The 17,052-nt window shown below is 35.1% G+C and overlaps 1 protein-coding gene across 5 annotated transcripts in view; it reads left to right on the forward strand.

Annotated features, from left to right (window-relative positions):
* The window catches only part of LOC125049140, a 42,927-nt gene that overhangs the window by 9,125 nt on the left and 16,750 nt on the right, over positions 1 to 17,052 (forward strand). For 4 of the 5 annotated variants that reach the window (XR_007116954.1, XM_047648263.1, XM_047648264.1 and 1 more), the window contains exons 2-8: positions 6,576 to 6,630; positions 6,722 to 6,839; positions 7,153 to 7,278; positions 7,382 to 14,154; positions 14,255 to 15,443; positions 15,909 to 16,126; positions 16,329 to 16,662. Coding sequence is in view for 4 of the 5 variants with exons in the window: in XM_047648263.1 (XP_047504219.1) it covers positions 6,577 to 6,630; positions 6,722 to 6,839; positions 7,153 to 7,278; positions 7,382 to 14,154; positions 14,255 to 15,443; positions 15,909 to 16,126; positions 16,329 to 16,662 (8,812 nt within the window). In the remaining variant the exon portion in view is untranslated. The remainder of the gene's footprint in view (positions 1 to 6,575; positions 6,631 to 6,721; positions 6,840 to 7,152; positions 7,279 to 7,381; positions 14,155 to 14,254; positions 15,444 to 15,908; positions 16,127 to 16,328; positions 16,663 to 17,052) is intronic. The other variant, XM_047648262.1, reaches the window with a different exon arrangement.

A 17,052-nucleotide genomic window follows, 5' to 3' on the forward strand; every position in this document is an offset into this window, starting at 1 on the left:
TACTTGTCACCTGCGCATTCTTCACTTGGTGAGCAAAATTTAAAGTTTATTGCCTGCTTTTTATGTCACCAAAATATCTCCATCAATCGACTTTCCTTGTTCTAACGTATTGATAGTAATGAATTCAATTACATTTAATATTTAACTATCTATGATCGAAATGTAAAATAAATCAGATATATTTCTGGCCCCACTGTCACATGTTAAGTAAAGATTTCACTCAGCCCCATACGAGTCTCGGCCTCGTATTTGCATCATTCATTCTCATCTTTGTACGTGCAAGTATGGCTCCGTCCTAGACGAATCTGCATGAATGAGATGTCTAATAAGTTACTTAATACTTTTATGCGCATTTTAGAGTCTGTTATATTTATTTTAAAGAATTTATAATACTTCATTAAGACCAACTCGCGAATGAAAGAAGCATAGTTAGCAAGGTATTTACTCTCTATATCTAAATCGCCAGACATAATATTAAAGATAAATAGACTACCTATCAATGCGTTGATTGAAGATCAAGATTGTTTAACCTTAATCAAAGGCTCAGTGTATAATCAATATATAATACCTGTTTGTTGTTTTGATGATCAATAGAATTCAAACATTTCGATAAAACTTCTTTAACTTTTCACATGCCGCCATTTGCATGACAATTTAAATGCTTCACAGCAAATTTAAATGTTTTTAATCTGTCAGACTTAGTAGTTTAGTAGTTTAGTTTTTAGATAGCAATTAATTACAAATATACTAAAGTATTTATTTAATTATAAGTAATCAGTATTGCGGCTGATTTACCCCGAAATTAAGTCATGAATAATCTTAAACAATTAAACCTTTTTCTACTCAATTACATCCTTCACATTAGTTTCATTCTAAAAATGTAAGAGCTCTTACTCAGAAAAAATATGTACATATATGTGTTATCAATTAACTAAACATTGAAAGATAGTGGGAAATAAATAAATAAACAACTCAATCTTGATATTGCTATGCACATATAGATTGGAAAAGTTTAGTTTGAAGTCATCATCTCCATTATCTCAAGTGCCGTATGCCATAAATTTATATTTTCTGTAACTGCACAATAGGTGAGAAATACAGGTGACGTAATGTTCAGTGTCTTCGCCCACCTATGTCTCCTACGTAGTATTTATTTTATCTTTATGGCCTAGCTTTAGGACCTTGCCGGTATCCTGATCCTTGTTCATGTTTATTATTTATCAGTCTGCACGCCTCTCTCTGAAATGGCTTATTTTACATCTTCTACTTATAGTGCCATCTCCTTGCGAATGTTGGCGATCATCGTGGCTAGTTTAACTTTGGATGCCGCGCTTCTGAACAATGACTTGGTGCTCCGTATCACATCGACGTCCGTCGCTCCACAACTGAGCGTTTCTTAAGGCAATTCTTGATACGCACCACTACTATGTGGAACCACTCTCAACCACAGCTGCCCACTCAAGTATTTCCGAACCAATTCGACTTAGGGACCTTCAAAAAAAAGCCTACCAATTCTTAAAAGGCCGGAAACGCACTTGCGAGCCTTCTGGAAAAAAAAATGGAATACAATTTTTATCGGTATTGGCCATGATGTCATTTGCGTAAATAAAAAATAGTCTGCATATCGCCTACCTTGACAGTATTACACGCATTATTTTTTGTTATGTTCAATTCTGTTTGCATTAAATAATTTAATGCTACAAAAATTTGACGGCTCCTTTAGAGGACTCCAGCGGAATTAATGTTTTTGCGAGCAAAGCGTGGGTGTGTTTAGACTGACGATTCTGTTTACAACAAATCTTATGACTATCATGAGTTAAAAGAATACGTAATGTATAATTGATTGTTCCTCTTCCAAGAAAAGCTAAATTGTCCGTTAGTTAGTCGTGACATCATATTGTTCTTTTATTACTATTCGCTTTGACATTAGTTAGTCGTGAAAGTTGACAATGGAGCCCATCACTTCGTTCCGCAACATTATGTAAATAAACAAACAGTATGTGCATTTGTAACATTATCCTATTTATTATGAACCATGTTAGGAATCCTCTAATAATTATTATTATTCCTATGAAATTGGAACCACTAACTTTCCTATATGCATGGCCTATGCTTGCTTAGTTCGTTATTTAGTTAAAATGCTTTAACGATATTCCTTGATACCTAAGGTCGGTTGGATCGTGAAGCCATGAACTCAGGACATGCCACGTCGTGAACTGTTTATGCATTTAGCAGCTAATTCATTTATATAGTGAGCGCACATTCGTAAATCTTTACAGCCAGTTCAACTTTAACCTTAGTAATCGGCTTTTATTGAAAAGGCGACGCCAAAAATGCATTATAACCATTTCTTCTGTTTCATAATACCTAATCCAATCTATTAAAGTATACTTTAAAATTAATTTCATGCAAGTTTTTGGAAAAAACAAAAGAAATACAATTGTGATGGCGTATAGATAGATAGATTACTAAAAGTAATCATGTCGATATCACATTTAGGTCTTACTTTTCTTACTCAAACAGTTTCTGCATTATTCTATTACCTACTACTATTATATTAACAAATTCAGAACTAACACTGGATCCAGCATCCATACACCACTCGCCGCGGATTGCTCCAGGCTGCTAGGCATTATACCAAACCTGATCCCTAACGAGCTAGGGCTGGCACTCAATTTAAAACTAACTTGAAACCGACACTTTTATGGATTCGTTAAGTTTTAAAACTATTGTCAATCTAAATCCTTTATTGCAAGAGCCTTAATTTAGAGTGCAGTACACAGTAACGTATTTACGTCTTTTATAAAAATGTGAACATAACTTATTCATGTAAGCTACTGGGTACTACTACATTTCACTGTTAACACCCAAAAATATTCATTTAAAATAATGAATTAAGTTGGAGACAGGAGGACAATTAAAATAAGTTTCACCCCTAAGGGGGAACGTCACGAACGGACAAACCAGTTCCTCGTTCACAATACTGTACGTTTGTTCGTCCACGGACGATGGTTGCTCCGGATTTATGAGGCTGTTCTTGGCTATAAATAGATAGTAATTCATATGTCAGGTGTTTTCACTCACTAATGTTCTTTTGAAATGTCTTGTCACTGGTGTGACGACCAAATGCAGTTAAAATAATTTCACATTAGGTCATTTATTTAAATGTTTAATACCGCGCGTATCGTGTTGTTATTGTTTTAATTTAATCATGGAAATAACACATTGTACCAGGGGCAGCTAATGATTATTTGTGTGTAGGTGCAAAAAGTCGTTGTCATAATATTATAAACCAAACAAAGTGTCGCGTGACCGGTTTGACTGAGAAGTTACAATAAACATTTTCTGGGAACACACGATTGACTTACTTATTGCAATTCACAATAACTTATTTTGCTAATGGAGGCAGTTTCTGTTTAGCTCACATGTGATAAATGTTAAACATAATAATCAAACTTTATCTCAAACTGAAAGAGTATCAATTTATATGAAAGTTAGTACAATAATTCCTTCCTAAGATTTTAAAGGGAGTGATCTCATTTGAGAACTTCTTTTATATACTGCCTTTTTCGATAAAAACTTCTACCAATGTAGGCATCAGAGAAAGAAGGTTATTTTTACATTTAGTATACACAACATAAATATGGTTCATGAGATGCTTTCAGTATAATTATGATCTCTATAAGGTTCACAATAAACAATGCAGCGCCCAGAATAATGACGTATAGTCTTGACAATTTGAACAATCGATCGTTTATAAATAAAAACGATTAAACGAAAGTGCCAGAAAGCATTCGCATAAACAGAATTTGATGCTGTTCATTTCTTATATGTATGCCGTAGCAATGAATGTGAAGCATTTTCTCTTTTTATATAAATAACTATACAATAACAGTTATTACTTTTAAGGGATATTTGTTAAATATGATCGTAGTATCAAAACTTCTTTCCGATGTGATTACACATTTATAACATTAATTTGCAATCAATTTATTCTAATATAAGTTCCCTCTGAGAACCTCTTACTCAAAGTTAAAATGCATAAATTATCGATTTATATGTACCTAACAGCCATTAAAGGATTATTTGCATTGAAACCTGTTCGGCAAAAAGACGGCATTTTTCCTCGGATCCTGATGACGTAATCGCCATCCATGGGGTTTAAGCCGTCTTTTACAAATAATAAGATTATTTTAAAAAGTTCATATTAAAAAAAACTGTCATTAAAGTAATAACAGTATGCTTCTATACAATAATTATTATTATTTTGTGTTAATGCTGCTCACTATAGGTAAAAAATAAAAATCAAAAATGTTCAAAGTCGATTATTTGAAGGTGTTACTCATAATTTTTGTAGTCTAATTTTATGGAAGGTGTTGTAATTAATGTTCCCAAAAGGTATCTAAGGAGGCGATATTGGAGGAATATCTCTCAGCTAAACTTTAGTGTATATCTTATGTATTTATATTTTCATACGTCCGGCCATGTCCGTCGATGGACTAAATGTTTTGTTTTTTTTTAATTTACACCCATGAATGGCAATTTCTTAAATATCAGCGATGTGTCGAAAATCTTAATGTGACTTTCTTTAGACTTTCCTTTGAGAATATATTTTCTAAGGACACGCACACACACAATATATCTTTATACTTACGTACCTTACATTGCTGCTTTTCTTCCGCAATAAAAGTTTTCAACGTTTGATGTGCTACAGAGGTACGGTGATTGAATTATAAGTGATGTTGTGAGTGGAATCAAATTCAATATTACTTAAAAGAAAGTGTTTCGATCCAATTCAAGCTTTAAAAATGCAAAAATGCTATGTGGTTACAAATGAGATACTTGTAAACGTTGGTATCTGAAGTCAAGTTAATCATTGATAAAATGATCCTTAAGAGATCGAAAAGAGCGATGAGACTGGTCAAGGACCTTTAGGAACCGAACATTTCTCCTTTAGGTATTCAAATATTGTTCAGTTAATTTAAAACCAACCAATTAAAAAGCCTTCCAAAAAATTTATATGCCTAAACAAATAGACGCGTAATAAATATGAACAAAGAGATAAATGAGTTTAGTTGTCAGACAATTATTTTAAAAATATATTTGTTGAGATTTGATTTTCATCGATTGAAGTGATTTTAAATAATAATTAAAATTGCACTGATTGATATTCTGTCTTAAATTGAATGTGTAATTCAGTCGTGTCATCTTAATCGATTTTATGCTTCCATGTCGCCCTTATTCTCTCGTCAAAACAATAATACTTATTGCCACTCTCTTACGTCAATGTTTTACTACTCTTTGTTTCACCCGAATTAAATTTAAGAATCACATTATGTAATAAACGATCTTGTTTATTCAAGTAGTGCAATTATTCTTAGCAAGTATGTTCTGGCGAAACTAAATTAACTAAACTAAATTTGTAGTTTACAGCGATTGAGGACTTCGTGGTGCTAGATCGGCATTTAACGGGCCTTGTGATGAAGCTAATGGCAGTCCATCCATCACTCATCTAATGGTGACCCGAGACGTACACTTTAGACAATGTAGATAAGATGTTAAGCTTTTAACTCTGAGTTTAAAGTAATATTGATTAATGCTTTTTTTTCTTGCCCACAAATGGCAATGTTAATTTCTTCAATGCCTTTCGTGTAAATTTGCTGTTTTTGTTTTTAAATTTTTATGCCGATCTGGTTGGAATAACTTACAAAAAAATTTATTTGATCAAAATCTTTACGTTCACATATTTTCATGAATGATCTTGAGGTCTGAAAGTAGGGCAGCTTTATAAGGGCAAGTGCAGACAAGGGCGGAGTGCGGACAGCGCTATATATGGTCGTGGCCTTACTCACCATATGGCAAATATCGCCTAAATACTTTTAGTGTTAATCGGTAAATTACTTTATCGAAGGCAAAAGCGGGCGGGGTTTTTAATTAATTAAAAATTGCACATAACTTGAAATTTTAAGTTGTATGCTTTGATGCTCATGTATATTTTGTAGTTTTTAGAAGAAGTTGGTCATTGTGATTTAAGACAAACATGCTCAGTAAGCTGCTTACTCATAAAACCAGCCTTGTCTGGTTATAATTCTGTATGAAGTGTCCATTTATATACAAACACTGATTGCATATTAATCTTAATTGGTACAATTACGCGAAGGTAAAATTAATTTCGCATGTGTCGGCGGCTTCTCGTTCCTAAAATATCTTATAATATATGAATATCATATCATATTAAATATTTAAGATAAATGTTGCGTTTTTGTTTTATAAATACTGAGTTGTTCGTGTTATTTGTGTGAATCAGAGGAACTTTTTTAACATATGTAATACGAATTTATTACACCGTGTGACTTATTAATAAAGAATTTTTAGTTTCTACTTTGTCTATAAGTTACTACTAATCATTCTATAAGTTACTGTTATGTTGACAACACGTTATTTTGGTTTATTTAATTCCGATCTAGTACTAGTTAAGTTATTAAATTTGAAGCGATTTATTGTTAACTTAGAAATTTAAGTTGTTTTTAGAAGAAACTGTATTTTCAATGCTAAAAGAAATCTATTTGTTCCAGAATGTCTGACGGGGACGTGTCTTTAATTCGCGACGAAGACGTGTTGCGGCGCATGGTAAGTAATATCATTCATGAAATTGACAATGACATATTAAAAAATAATTTCTGTAATGTCCATAATTAATTTATATTATTCAACCATCCAGTGGCAGCAGACGGAAGATTTCTCTCGGAAAAAAGAAATCCGCGCGCACATGTACCGGCTGCGGGAGGAACGCCTGCGCAACCTTTACTCGCCTGAACCCAGCCTCGATGCTGCTAAAGGTATATAACATTAACGCTATAATTTTCCTTATTCTATCTATGTGTCAAAAATAAATACATATAATATAAGAATTACACCCATTACAAGGACCTAAAAATTCTTATGCAATTCTTTGCATTAAACTTATTTAAACGAAACTGTTTCCACAGTATAAGTTTTAATTGTTACCAATAAAGAGTGAGAAGATTGAGACATTTGCATAATGAATGCAAATGATAGGAAAGAATTACATAAAAGATTTTGATACAAATTACGTTATGTGTGTAGTATGTATTAGTAAAGCGACTCCCATTTTATTACACCATCCAACAGGTTGTGAGTTCTCGTCGACGCAGGGCCATGTGAAATCATTTGCAGACCAAAATTTCCAGTCAATGAAGAGCAAAGAGGTCCGTGACGCAGGCTCTCCGCCTAAGGAGTTCAACTACCGCGGCCAAGGTGCCTACCGCCCCCTGAAACTCTTAACCGAACTAACTCATTAACCAATAACCGTACATGACAAAGATTACCATTATTACATTAAATATGTATTTTTTTACAGATTTAAAGGACCTATCTAACGCTGGATGGAATGTTGAGTCTGAAAATAGGACAACCGACGATGGCCACACACGTGTGAAATCCGTTAACGCTAACATCGAAGGACGGTACGACGTTGATGGAGGTAAAGGGCACTTCGCTGCTGCCGACCACCACAAACAGGCAGTTACTGAATACAACGATGGCAAATCGAATCTTAAACGCAATGAAGATTATTCCAACACGTCGGCTCATGAACAAGTAGAACAACAAACCGGGGATGGAACACACATCACGTCTACGAGTAGTTCGTCCACTTCTGCGTCAAAGTTTGAACAAAGTTCTTCGACTTATGAATCAGTACCATATCAAGTATATGATAATTATGACTCACATCCTCAAACATTCTATGATAACAATAGAAATGAAGAGTTCACAAGGAATGAGACGGCCAACACAAGTAATCACAATCAAACATTAAGAAATGACTACGAACATGGAGAACTGTTGTCGAGAAAAATTGATTATCCCGATGACAACACTAAAGTCATAGTAGAAACGAGGTGTCTTCCTGATGGTACTAAAGTTACAAGTACTCGACGGGAATTCCGTGTGCCAAGTGCTCAGACAAAACGCTCTGAACAACACTCAGAACAAATAAAAAGTGAAAGCAAATCGACTTCGTATACATCTTCCCAAAAGAAAACTCAATCAAATGAATCATCCACAAAAGTAATACAGGATAAGTCATATAAAACCAATGTGCAAGACATAGTCGATTCTCAAAGAAATAAAGATGACTTGGATTTTATAAATAGTGATATAACTGATTACGCTGATAGTAGTACGCACGGTATTCGTAACGAAAAAGTCACAAAAACTGCAAAAAATGAAGAACAAAGTGAATTCATGAAATTTTATGATAGTAAAAGTGTTCGTAACGATGATGTTCTGGAGAAGACTGTTTATGACCGCAAAGATTACGTAAACAAAGACACGTATGAAAAAGACAATAACAAAACTCATGAACGTAAACAGAATGACTATTATATTGCAGATGATAACATAAATATTTTTAATAAAGATGTACAGAAGCAAGAGGATGTTCAATTTATCCACAAAGATTCAACTCTAGAAAATCCTTCAAAATCTGCTTATAAAAATGATCACCGCAGACCTAACGAAACCTCTGCTGATAGTAGGATGAATCATAATACAAACCAAGAAGATTCTCAAATACTTAAAACCTCTGGAGAATATGTACACAAAATATCAAAAGACTGCAACGTCAGAGAGAATACAGAAACAAGGTCCACTCATCAGTATCAAACAACATATCAAACTGATTATAGCCATCGTAAAATAAGTACTGATTTAAGCCCAACTCATCAGGCATGGGCCAGTACACTTCGATCAGATACCCCCCCACGCTCCACAGCTAGGGCTCCTTCACCCGGAAACAAAACATATAAGTCTAGTACATCTTCACTAAGAAGCAGTGTAAGCCCTGATAAAATATATAAAAAATCATCAAGCCGCAGTGTAAGTCCTAATAAAATTGGTAGGTTTTCCCCAACAAAGACTCCAACTGATCAAACCTTTTCTAGTACTCAGTTGTCTTCTTCTGTTACGGAAATTAAGTCAAATAATAGCACTGATATTATTGAAAAACACATTCCAAAAAATAAATCACCAACACGTCAACTACATAGCCCTGAAAGAAAATCAAACAGTGATGAAGAAAAAAGATCAAGCATAACTCCAGATAAACAAACAAGAACACCACGATATTCGTCAAATACGCGGTCTAGTACTAGCCCAAAACGAAACAGCGCAATTCAACCTGGTGGTAGTCGTGATCAACCTAGTGGTAGTCGTGAATCACCCAGTAATATAATTCCAACTAGAAGAATTCTAAGTCCTGAAAGACATAATAAAACTTCTCCAACGGTAAAAATTGATTCAAAACATGAGGTTATAGATAGACAAGATACATGCACAACATCGACATCAGAATATTCTGAAAAGTATGTTCGAGATGAAAAAATCAAAGGTGTTAAAACTAATATTACTGAACAGGCAGATAATCAGCCAAATTATATGAAACCGACAGAATCTAGCTCACCTAAAAGTTCATCGCCTTCAAAGCAACCACATAATGATCGAAAATCACCTATAAAGCAATTGCCTTCTCAAAGCCCGGACAGGCAGCTGTACAATTTAAAGAAGGAGCACGAACGCTTTATTGAGGAAGAAAGTAAAATAAATACCAGCTTTAGTGAAAACATTACATATAATTTTGAAAACAACAGTCAACAAAGTCCACGTACTTCCCCTGATCGTGATAGTAAAAGATGCGTTCAGCCTATAGATGATTATGATAAAATATTGAGAACTTCGATAAGTCCCACAAAAGACTTGGAGCAAACAGAAGTTAACAATACACAAACAGGAAATTCAGGAAAATCACATCAACATTTTAATACAAGTGTAAGCCCAAAAGACGATATTGTAAATCGGCATGAAGGAAAAGAAAAAAATATCGGGCCTAACAAGCAACCTTCTAGGGAATCATCACCTATTAAAAGACATGAGAGCCCTGTGAGGATAATTTCCAAATCGAACAAAGAAATACCTGGATATATGCAAGAACCTCGTGTTAAAGACAACGAAAATAAAAATCGATCACCTAGCCCTAGTGCTAAGGATACGTCGATATCTTCGAACTTACTTAAAAAAACTGAAAAATTTGAACAAGTGGTAAAAACTACTGATAGAAATGACAAGGTATTTAATAGTTTTGACAAAAATATTCAGGGTAAATCAACAACTCCATCAAAAGAATCTCCTCGTCGAAGCAGTTCTCCAAAAAAACATACATCGGATACTAAGAATAAGCAAACACACGACTTTATTGAAACGGAAGTATTGAATGAAGAAATTAATAAAATAACTGCAATAAAATCTCGGACTCTTCACACACCATCAACAAGCCCATCAAGAAAACCAAAATCAGTTGAGACTGCTCCTTCTACAGGACAAAGCTCACCTACAACTAATAGCGGTTTTATACATTCGACAACAGAGATAGAATCTTCGGCAACTATTTCCAAAGAATCCATTAAAACAGCAACAAATGATTCGAATAAAAAAGAACACGAAAGAACTCCATCTCCTACTAAAATTCCATGTAGATCTCCTTCTCCAGAGAAAGTTATCAATAAGGAAAATCTTCCCCGTAAGAGTTCCTTGAAAAAGCCTTCCTTTGATAATGGTAATGTAACATCACTGCCAAAACCACCAACAAGTTTCCTAATTTCTCCAGAGAATGAAAAAACTAATGATTATGAAAAAGAAGAAGTTCCAAAAGACAAGCCAAATACAAAATCTGATAAACCTATGAAGATTAAGCCACCCCTTGTAAGACGCGAAACATACGAAGAAAGGTGCAGAAAGATATTAGGTATGTCAGATGACAACCTAACTACAGAAACAAATATAACACCTTCCAAATCTGGAGACACTATTACACCTAAAACATCACCTAGCATTTCACCTTGTGAAAGTCCTGTTCAGATAGAAGAAAAAGGTTTTTGCGATGATAACTATGGGTTAGTTAATATTGTTGACTTAACTACTAAAACATCCGTCCCAATGCCGCTTAAAACACAAACTCAGAAAAATAATATACAAATATCTAGTGAATCAAATTGGCAAAAAACACCCGTAGAATCTGTGATCGATCACTGTCAAACATTAGTAAATATGCCATTTAAACAAATAATCGCATCGAATGAAACTACCTTACTTCAGGATACAATGCCAAACAAAAACCCACCACAAAATTCTATTTTACCCTTCTCTAAACCTCAAGAATCTAAAACCCTTACAGATAATGATTCTGAAAATGGACTTAGTTTTATTGAAACAAAATATGATAAAGGGCATGAAAGCACTCACTTAAAGTCTAATAATGTTTCAGAAGAAGTTAAACTAAAAGAAACTATTTCTGAATGTATCACTTCACAACAAGAACAAGATATACTAGACCGAGTTCAATCCTCTCTACGAAAACTATCTCCTGATCGCAAGGGGAAGCCAGTGGAAGACAATAATTATAAGAAAAATAATTCAAAGTTGCCCATACTTCATGATAAAACTACAAAAGATGAATCTATAAATCAAGATTACAAAGAAATTAATAATACTGCAATCGTATATTCTGAAGATAAAATAAGTGAGAAAAAAAAGTTGGTTACCGAAAAGTTTGTTACGAGTAAAAACCAGATTCCAAGCAAGCCTTCGTCAAGAAATACTTCACCTATAAAAAAACCACTGAGTCCACAGAATTTGACAAAAACTACCACAGAAACTGTAAAGCCCAGGAGTACTTCTCCAAAGAAACCAGTGTCACCAGTAGAGAAGAAACCAGTGTCACCAGTAGAGAAGAAACCAGTTTCACCAATAGAAAGGCCTCAATCACCGCAAGTTTCTAAAACAACAATTACGAATACTAAAGATCAACATCAAAGAACATCTTCGTCATCAACACTTAAAACTGAAAGGACGGACTTAAAAAAGACAACTAAATCACAGAGTACAAGGAGAACATCACCAACTAAATTTAATGCAACTAAGACTGCTGCAGTTAACAATAATAAATCACAAGACAATGAGAATAAATCACCGCAAAAGTTAAATCATTCCCCAACGTTAAAAAAAGAAATAGATTCAAAAGTAATACGAACTTCCAGTGACATCAGTATGAAGTCACCTTTAAAGAAAGTGTCACCGCAAAGAATGAAATCAAAACCTGAAATTCAACTTAATAACGTAGCCACAAACAAGATATATAAACAGAATACACACACAATTGGTACCAAAACACAAAAATCATTAATCAAGCAAGTACCCACTAAATTGCCTGTCAGCAAACCTAAATCAGCAACCGCTTTGAATACTTCAATGGATGATGATGACGATGTTATCATTGACGTGCAACAAGCGAAATCGTCTAGGGAAAACTCTCCTGATCGTATCTGTCCCACGCCTGTCGGCTCTTCTGAAGATACTGGTACTCCACGTTTTCCAGATGAGGTAAATGAACCGGATGATGAAATAAATAAACGTTCACATCACATTATTCATGAAGCCGAATCAATTGTTGATGATATAGTGGAAATATGTGAAGAAGACGAATTATTTGTTAGGGCTGAAGAAAGCGAAATGCAAAAAGTTGAGCAAAAGTCGCTTGTTACTGACAAATCAACAAAATTAAATACTGTACAATCTAAAGAAATCGATTCTATTATTTGTAACAAAAATAAAGTTCATCGTGATCTGATCAAAGGAAATTTAATATCAGACGAATGCTTACTTTCTGTATCAGAAAAAGTAAACAGATTTGCTAAAGGATCCGTTATATCTAAAGATAGAAGTCCGTCTCGCAATATAAAAGAAGAATATGATAGAGATACCATTTATACGGATGATTACACTAAATTAAGTGTTAATGATAAAGCCCACCTTTTCATTGAAACCGCTGAAAATGTAAAAACAACGAAACCCAAGTCAATACAAAAACCAGTGCGGCCAGATTTTTCAAATGTAGACGATTCTTTAAAAAGCGATGAATGTCTCTTAAGTGTTTCTGACAAAGTTAATAAGTTTGTTAAAACAGCCGTGGATGTGTCTACAGACGCAAACGCAATTGAAGAAAAAGAAAAAAAAATTCAGGAAGTACATGATAATATTATGAAACAAATTGTTAATGATTTTGAAGAAAATTTGCCTGAAACAGAAAACATTGCTGTGCCATCTAAACATTATAAATCCATAGCTAGAGACAATGAAAAAACACGGACAGTTAGAACATCTGACGATAACAATACAAAATCGACAACAGACTCAAATAAATTAAAACAATCTGAAAAACTTGGATCAGTAAAAATAACAACTTTGCGAAGCAGCGAAGCTGTTAAGAAGGCCAAAGCCTTGTTTGAAAATATTGCGTCGACTACAAAACTTAAAGAAAGAACAGTTCACAATAGAACAACAAAATTAACCGATATAGGCGTCTCACAGAAAATTCAAACAACTAAAACAACGCAACTAACTCAAGATCCAAGACCAACAATTCAACAAACAGATTATGACGAAGAAAACACTGAATTGATTTCACGCAATCGGCATAAATCACCTGATAAAAACCAGTTACCAAGCTCTGACATCAAAAAAGATAATCTGCCTATAAACAGAGCCACATCACCTCATCGAAGAGATAAAACGCCTAGTATCCGGCCAAATTCGCCTCACAAAAACGATAAGACATCAATCGCGAGAGAAAGATCGCCATTGCCTAAATCGCCTAGAGATAAATCACCAATAGCACGAACAAAATCACCTATACCAAGAGAAGTATCACCCATAAGTAATATAAGGTCACCTATAGCCCAAACAGCAACTATAGTGCCAAAAAAAGTTTTGTCGCGCCTTCCCGTAACTGAACAAGTCGATTCGACGACAAAGCAATTTGCCCTGGAAAACAAACAAGAAAAATCTTTTGACAATCTTCCTGGCTACCAACGGCCAACAAAGACGAGTCAAATGAAAGAAGAGAAATATGTAGAGGAAATCGAGGTGAGCAGTAGACGGGGAAGTGGAAAATTTGGTGTGGAACTACGCAGGACCAGTGCGGATAGGTCTTCTGTCAGTAGTGAACGACGACGCAGCAGCGTGGAACATCATCAACCCTGTATTGAGGATATATTCGATTTGGACCTTCTAGAACAAATGGTAAGATTTTATGTTTATTAAATATTCTATCAGTTAGTGACGTTGTCCCATTTTCTTTTCTATTTGAAGTTTAGGTTAATATATATATTTTGTCTTGCAGTTGGAAAAAGTAGTGGGGTATGAACAAAGGCGACGCATACGAGCTCAAATACGTGTCGCAAAGAAAAAGATTGAAACAGAGGAAACTACAAAAGTTATAAGAAACTTAAGACAATCAACAACCAAAGTTATCAAAACTAAATCACCTGAACGACTAGCACAACGTTCTCCAGAAAGATTGCCAATTTCAAAGAAAGCTTACTCACCCGAAGCGCAAAATAGAAGTGCCCCTAATAGAACATCTTCTCCAGAACGCCAACACAAACATATCCACAAGTCAGGTTCACCTGATTGTCAACAGTTGACAGCAGGTATTAATAATGAACAGGAAAAACCACAATTGCCATTAAGTAACGGCCGCGATAGACAAGTCAACAAAACTAGCAAAGTTGTTAGAGCTCAAAGTCCAGAAAAGCAAATACGACCTGCCCCAATGACTGTACGTCAATCTAGTTCAGATAAAAGAAGGCCTGTGTCACCTAGTAAATTGTCCCCGAAAACAAAAGGGAATCGTTTTGGCGAATACGCCTCGGCGTATATGAAAAAAGTGGGTATTTCTGAAACCGACAAGTTAAAACACAAGGTACAGGATATGAATGAATCTGAAACAAAGAAAATAGAAACCAGTCGTATTATAGACATTCATAATGTAAAAACAACGATAGATCGCACGTCATCCAAGGATATTATCGAAGTCCAAATCGAGGGCAAGAAGTCTCCATCACCTAATCGTTCTGTCGATCGTAAGATTCCTATGCAACAGCCACGTTCAGAAAGTTCAGAAAGGGAGACAACATTTGAAACGCCCTTGGAACGCCCGCTACAGAACTCTGGACGACAACCTAGTCCGAATCGGTCACCCAGTCCGGAAACAAAACAAACTTTGAAAAAAGATATAAAATCAACAACATTGGGTATCGAAAAAAAAGTAGCGCAGAAGCAGGTACATGAGGAGAAACCATCTTGGGTGACCAGCAGAAATCTGAAAAAGGTTACTACCGAGTCGCGTACGTTCAGCAGTAAGAAGATAGAAACAGACAAACCTAAGTACCGGCCTAGTAGTCCTTCGAAGGCGATCACAAAACCCATCGACATTATTACTTCCAGCTACGGCCCAGGTCCTCTAGATGCCGATGGCAAACCTCTCTTCGGAATCAAAGCACTGAGGAACGGTGCTACCAACTATCAAGGTACATTTTTGTTCTTCTGCATAATGATCCAATAAGATTGTGATCTTAATTAATAATGAGTTCTCCTGAAAATCCTTAATCGTAGTTTCACAAGTCAGCCTAATTATATTTTGAAACTAAAACAAATATTAACATCGGGTTTCTTTTATATTATCTGTAAACATTTTTATATCACAACAGAGAGAATTACATAATATCAGTAATGCCTTTACGAACAAGTTACATAGAACGAAAATTCCGACAAAATCAACACACCTGTTTATTACAGGATCACAATATGTAAACAGACAGTCATTGCAAACAGTAATTGTTTTACTTCGGACTGAGTCACTACTCAACACTCGACACTCGACAGTCTCCGTCGGACACTCACACCGCCAACACATTTTTTGTGTCTAACAAAAACCTCAACAATGCCTGTTTACATAAACTGTTGACAAATTTGTAAAATTTTTGTTACTTTAGTGAAAGGAACGGTCATTCGTCAAGAGTTCCATTCGCGCAACGGCAGTGAACCTGAAGGTACGGTCTCCGTGACCGCCTACTCCACGGAGCCTGAGGATTTGGAAAAGCTGCTGCAGACCCAGGGAGAGAAACCCTCCCGACTACATGGCCTTGCTGCCATCACGACGACAAAGAAATTTGGCGGTGGCACTGGGACCACATTTGGTGAAGTGGCAACTGTACGTAGAAACGCCTTGAGATAAATTGTAGCAACACAAGCAAAATAATCTGTTTGCGTTTATTTTTTGTTTGTTTATAAAATTTTACGAAATGTTGCTAAGTTTCTATTGGAGTTTGACAGTCTAAACTAAAAGTTTGTCAGAGTTTTTTCGTGTCGGCTAAGTTATTACATTTGCCCCTCTCTTTATTATTTGTCAACAGAAAGAGGAGCGTGCAGCTCTAGAGCAGTTCACTCACTGCGACAGACGTATCACAGAGAGCCAGATAGACACACATACGGACTCTCTTCAAAGGACAGATCAGAGAGAGAAAATAGAAATAATCTCGAACAAGATCGACACCAACAAGACGCAGAGTCAAAAACGGACCCATCAATTGGTTCAGTCTAGTCTTAAAAAGGACACAAAAAGGGATTCCGATCAAAAAGAAACTCGCTCCGACAGAATGCAGAAGGCGGAGAGACGAGTCGAGGATAGGAAGACGGTCCGCCAGAGTTCTGTCAAGTCGCTCACCGAGAAGTTTATCAAAAACGCAAGTAAGAGCGGATTTATCTCAGTTATCTTTAAATATTTCATACATTATATGAAAATTTTAACAATAATTGTTGTCAAATGTATACAAAAATAACATTATTATTATGATCTAGTGTCCAATAGCAATGTGATATTTGTAAAAAATATAAGTTTATGAATTATATTTATTTCTATGTAGTTTTCAAATGTCGAGCTGACAATGAATCATCGTTTGAAAAGGAAAGTATACAAAGTGCCGACTAATGATGACTTTGAAGTGACGTCTTGTGAAATTATTGCTTTAACACTTTCGATTTTATTTAAATGCTAACACATGTCTAACTTAATATACGACACAAAATCAGCAAACGTTCCCCATGTATATTCCGGGAAACATTATTAGTGCTCTTAGC

Source organism: Pieris napi, chromosome 4 (assembly GCF_905475465.1).
Source record: "Pieris napi chromosome 4, ilPieNapi1.2, whole genome shotgun sequence".
Lineage (NCBI taxonomy): Eukaryota > Metazoa > Arthropoda > Insecta > Lepidoptera > Pieridae > Pieris > Pieris napi.